The sequence below is a fragment of the Schistocerca americana genome, chromosome 4, assembly GCF_021461395.2.
Source record: "Schistocerca americana isolate TAMUIC-IGC-003095 chromosome 4, iqSchAmer2.1, whole genome shotgun sequence".
NCBI lineage: Eukaryota > Metazoa > Arthropoda > Insecta > Orthoptera > Acrididae > Schistocerca > Schistocerca americana.
In genome coordinates this window covers 539,037,827-539,043,826 of record NC_060122.1, presented here as the reverse complement: position 1 = coordinate 539,043,826, position 6,000 = coordinate 539,037,827, and the positions used below count along the sequence as shown (strand labels likewise).

Below are 6,000 nucleotides of genomic sequence, written 5' to 3'. Positions count from 1 at the left end.
ATTTGGTATCCTTTCTACAAATAACGACCCTGCTGATAATATGGAGCGAAATTTTTGAACACTGTAAACAAAACATCTTAATTGAAGACAACAGACAATAGTACATACATTTATGTTGTAGTCCTATAATCATACTATCGCTTCTATTGTTAAGTTATTCCAGTTGTGTAGCTGTATAGATTGAATTTAGTTACCTAAGAGAAAAAATGCTTATATTCTTTAAAGATTTAGAGGCACATGTATACGTTTACTTGTGATTACATTTCGCTTTAATTTGTGACAAGGGATTGCACTGCATACATATGTAATCCGTGGGAGAGCGAAACGCTGACCTACATAAACGATCCGCAGAAGTCGCTTGTCAAAGGTCTGACGTCGGCATGTCGTTATCTTAGGCTTCGCAGACGCATTGCAGAGACTGGAGAGCGATGTTTTGATTGTATGTCGAGTGTAGCAGTTAGTCTCGTTAAAACTGACTGGAGACTTGAAATATGGTGAATCATTCAATTGCGGATAACCCTATTATGGGTCATCCGCCTCATTATCTACACGAATTACCTGTAGAAGATGAGGAGAGGTTGGAGAACTTATTTAAAACGCTGGACACTGACGGAAATGGAAAAATTGACATTCACGATCTCTCAGCAGCTCTGAAGGAATTCGGTGTCCACCAGAAATATGCCCAGGTACGGAATCAAGTTACTACAAACTACTTGTCTACATGACAAGTGCTTTAACGCCGCTGTTAATCTTTCATTTCTTCACCATTTCCTTCTTATACCTCAGAAGAACAGGGATGTTGGAACTAATAATTATTGATTTAGGACAGCGAAAACCATGCCATTAGAAGCTACCACCGAAATAATTTGCAAGATTTTATATACAGCGCAAACTATGTACGTGCATCGTGAACTTGAAGATTGTTTTGTAGCTGCTGTCAGTGAATTTCTATTTCCCAGTCGTTGCTGTGAAGGAATTATGTTTGGTAAGCGAAAAGCACAGAGCCTATTTCTTGTATATATGTACCTAGTAGTAAGTGTCTGTGCTGGGTTCTGAGGTAAAGTTCGGGCAAATTTATGAGAGAAGCGCCACTAGTTAGACAACGGCATAAGAGATATCCAGTCTGTCATGAACTACATCTAAAAGTTCATGCCAGCAGTCATGATGCGGTAACATCAATTGCAAATTAGCAATGATAATAGACAAGCAATTTTTATCACTCAATAAACTATAAATAGGCTATCAGAATAAGACAAATAAAATGATATTCTACATTACCCACACGTGGCGAGGTAACTTGAAGCCTGTGAAATAATAATAATTAAATTTTATTGTCATTCAGCTCGTAACAGCAATAAAGACAAGAGCATACATTTCATATTGTAATTTAATTTACATGAAATGGGTTAAAGTAGAAACCACATGTTACAAAGCAGTACTTACGTATTCAAAAAATTTATCAATAGTGTAAAAAGGGTTGTTTACCAGTAGCTTAAACAATTTGGCTTTAAAAATATTTACAGGTAGTTCTTTAAAATCTTTGCTTAGTTGGCTAAACATCCTTAGCCCAAGGACTAGGGAGGAGTTCTGTGATTTACATTGTCTATGATGTGGCATGTCTACGCATGTTCTGTTTCTAGTATTACAGCTGTGAATATCACTTCTCAATACAAACTTTGAAACACTGTGTGTTGTACAACAGAACCTTAAAAATGAATAGGTTTACTACTGTCAGACATTGCAGTTTAATGAATCGAGGTTTACAGTGTTATGATTTACTGGAATCAGTAATTATTCTTAATACTGTCTTCCGAAAAAGTAAAATGTCATTTGTGACAACTACTACCCTACAATAAAATTACATATGATATAATGCTTTGGAAGAAAGCAAAATATGCTGATCTTACATAGTTCTCTGGTACATGCCTTCTTAAATTTCTAATTAAATAAATAACTCTTGAACATCTATACCCAATATATTTTGATATGTGGCTCCCAGGACAATTTGTTGTCAGTAGTAACACCTGAAAATTTAATGATTCCTAATTCATGGTGGTTAGGGATCTCCTTCAAGCTAAAGTAAAGGTCCTTGGTTTTACTTCCATTTAGCAAGAAAACATTCACTCTTACTGGTAGGTTAAAACTGTGTTCCGGACCGAGACTCAGTCTCGGGACCATTCCCTTTCATGGGGAAAGTGCTCTACCAAAGCAGGACTCGCGCCCAGCGAAAGGCAAAGGTCTCGAGTTCAAGGCTCGGTCTGGCACACAGTTTTAATCTGCCAGGAAGTTTCATATCAGCACACACTCTGGTGCAGAGTGAAAATTTCATTCTGGAAACATTCACTCTGAACCACGGTGAAGATTGAGAAAGGGTATTTTCGGTTAGTGTTTACAGTGTGGCTGTATCTGAGCTTCTATTTACGAAAGTTGTCATTGGCGTACAGTATTGTGAGAATTTATGAGTAAAGGCAGATAATTAACAGAAGCAATAAAGGTCGAAGCACCGACACATGGGGCACTTCAGTCCTAACATAAACCAAATTTGACTTCTCTCTACCAATGCACACAACTTGTCGGCAGTTATCTAGGAAAGATTTAAAAGTATTTATACTGTTGGTGTCAAAACTATAGCAGAGTAGCTTAGTTAACAAAGTGTTATTCTCTACACAATCAAAAGCTCTGCTCAGGTCACAAAACTTAGCCTGGGCTTAGGTCCTAGTCTCGAACACATCTAGGACGAATCTTACTAGGGAATCCATTGCATCACTTATGGATTTAACTGTCCTAAAACAAAATTGTTTATTGATAATTATATTTGATTTGCCCAAGAAAACACTAACTCGATTATTCATTATTGAATTTTTAGTTTATCAGGGAACTGACTTTCAACTAGAAATTTATTTACACAATAAGTTAAAGGCTAAATTACACTGTCAGTAACATCTTTCAACAAAGTACATAACAAATCGTAGTAATCAACACCTGCTGCAGGTTTGAAATTTTTCACTATTTTCAGGATAGTGTTGGGACACTTCTGTGAAAATTCTCTGGAAAGGCTTTTCAAAGCAGTTGATGAATCTCTAAATTATAACTGGATACATGTTTTGCAGCACGTGCTTGCATCCACATACAAATCATTGGTTTGACTGCTACCAAATTTTGACCATTGTCAGTTTTGTCAATTTTTTTTTTTAATTTTTCTGCAGTGTTTTTTTTTTTTTTTCATATTTAGAACTTCCCACATGCTTCAGTTTTGAGACAGTTTATGTGACATGTTAATGTGTGCTGCTGCATACAGTTATAGTACTGCTGCTTACTGAAAGAATAACTTTTTTTTTTGGTACATCATCTAGAACCTTTCTTAGAATTTAGACTGGTTACAGCAAGAAAGCTTTACTGAATAAGAGGAATGTAACATCTAATATAAATTTAAGTGTTAGGAAGTGTTTAAGTTTTGGAGTGTAGCCATGTGGGGGAGTGAAATGTGGAAGATAAATAGTTCAGAGAACAAGAGAATAGAAGCTTTTGAAATGTGATGTTGTAGACGAATGATGAAGATTAGATGGGTAGGTCATATAACAAACAGTGAGGTACTGAACTGAATTGGGGGAAGAAAGTTTACGGTGCAACTTGACTAAAAGAAGGGATCGGTTGATAGGACACATTCTGAGACATCAAGGAATTGCCAGTTTGTAATGGAAGTAAGTGTAAGAGTTTCAAACAGGTAGGAGTTGCGGTAGTTATGCAGAGATGAAGAGGCTTGCACAGGACAGAGATGCATGGAGAGCTGTGTCAAACCAGTCTTCAGACTGAAGACAACAGCGGAAGTTCATATTTCCTATTTTAAGAGCACACTGTTAACAATGACGAAGGTAGCCTCAGCCTATAAGGATGGTTTTGTATATTTTATTCCAAGGGCTGCATTCCACCAATGTACTACACAGAATATTTTGGTGAACATATTGATATGTTTATATATTTACCTATAAGTAAGCTTTACAAGCAATCACTACTTTTGTTTATTTAATTTCTATTGTGCTGCATCTGTTTTCATTCACCTACTTTGGACTACCCCTTTTTTTTCCCCCTAAGCTTATTTTACTTCAACAATATAGAATATGTACTTGGGTTGAAGTGTCACTTTTTCCAGTAGCCTAAAGTAATAGCCTGGTCCCACAGCATTCCACTGTCTTCTGTATTGACAACAATATTGAACATAAATTCTTGTGATCAGTAACTTGACCGTGATCAGTTCATTTATCTATCATTGAATCATTTTGTTCCTGGCCTAATGGCTTGAGCATTACAGAAGCAGTGTCTGTGCTCTGGTTTGTTGCACCATACACCCTTGCATCCTACTGCTTTATTCTTCAGTGCTGTCAATCAGTTTCTTCAGCTTACAAAAAGTAGATCCTTACCAAATAGTAGTCATGCGGCTTGGATAAAATATCTAGTGTGGATGAGATATCTAAACAAATTTCTAAATCTCCCATGTGATTCATTAAGTATGTAATTGGACTGGGCAAACAACTGTATTAAAAGTGAGAGGGGACAGAAGTTTCAAATTATGGTATGAACCAATATAATGGATCATCAGTTTTATTTAGGTGCTTGACACTACCATCCAGTCTCTGTTCAGAGCCATAGTGGTAAAATATGAGCTGCTTTAAAGAATACATCATGGATCATTTATGGATTATGCAACATTGTAAGAACTGTATGTTAGTCTGGCTTATTCTTATTAGGGGAAATTTCTTGTTGCAGGTGGGCAGAGAAATGATCTACTTTAAAGTTTGATAACCATTTGCATTCCGCTATAATATTTTAACGATTGATCAAAATTAATTCTTCTTTCCGCTGACGCTCTTTTTTGGAAATGGAGTTTGGTGATATGGCAGTGATGTGGAGGAACCTAAGAGTTCATTCATTTGTATGTTACAGTCTATGACTGAGTCATCTGAACTGGCTGTGACTTGTAATCAAGGGAATAATGGTCTTTTTATATCTCAAATTGTGTCTTTGGGGCTACTTAAAGTAAATCGTTAAACTCTTCTTGTCATGTTTTGGAAGCATTATACTTTAATAGCTTCGTGATTGACACCTGTGGTGGAGGGCCGAGTTGCCAGCTTGTCATAACATGCCACCTGTTCATGCAGTTGATAGTTGCATGTGCACAAAAAAATCTTATTCACAGTTGTAGCTGCCATAGTCGGTGGTGGGGCCGGTAGTGGTGGAGGCCACAGCTGCTGCCTGTTTTTTTCCCCCTCCCCACCCCGAGGACAATGGTTCAAACCCGTGTTCAGCCATCCTGATTTAGGTTTCCCATGATTTCACCAAATCGCTTCAGGTTCCTTTGAAAGGGCACGGCCAATTTTTTTCCCCCACCCATCCCTAATTTGGTGGGACCAATGACCTCACTGTTTGGTCCCCTCCCCCAAATCAACCAACCAACCCTCCCTGCCCCCTCTCACCATGTTGTGGAGGACCCTACATGGCCCCCTCCCATCTGAGCAGCCTGTGTCACCTGGCAATCTGTGCTTGCACTTACTGTGCAAGCATTGCAGCTAGCACATGGAGACTAAGAAACAGGTGTGATTGGTTGACAACTGTCTCCTACCACTAGACTCGCTGAAATATCAATCACAAAGCTATTTTAAGCTAAGTATAATATTCTTATTTTCATGCCTAGTATTGCTCGTGAATGTAGAGATAAAGGTGTTTTTGGAGTCTTCTATTTCTTCACTTTGTGTAGAGTCATGGACTTTAGTTGCTACCTTCCTTTAGGATAATGCAGTAGGTCTCACAAAAGCAGGAGGTTGCAAAGCCTCCATTTCCTCTTTGGTTGGAGCCTATAGAATTCATGTTTTACTTTTATCTTTTGTTATTCTCTTCCATGCACATGTGTGCGCTTGAGCAGTTTATTCATTTTCAGATGAATGAAATATTCTGGCTCATGGGCATCTTTTCCACGTCTTCCATAGATTTCCATTTCTTGACATG

The 6,000-nt window shown here is 37.8% G+C and overlaps 1 protein-coding gene across 1 annotated transcript in view; it reads left to right on the top strand.

The window, feature by feature from the left end:
- Positions 1–357: 357 nt before the first annotated feature.
- LOC124612665 (calcium-binding mitochondrial carrier protein SCaMC-2) overlaps positions 358–6,000 on the top strand; it is a 243,834-nt gene continuing 238,191 nt past the window's right edge. Inside the window, exon 1 of the mRNA XM_047140989.1 lies at positions 358–686. Within this exon, the coding sequence (XP_046996945.1) occupies positions 492–686 (195 nt within the window). The 5' untranslated portion in view covers positions 358–491. The remainder of the gene's footprint in view (positions 687–6,000) is intronic.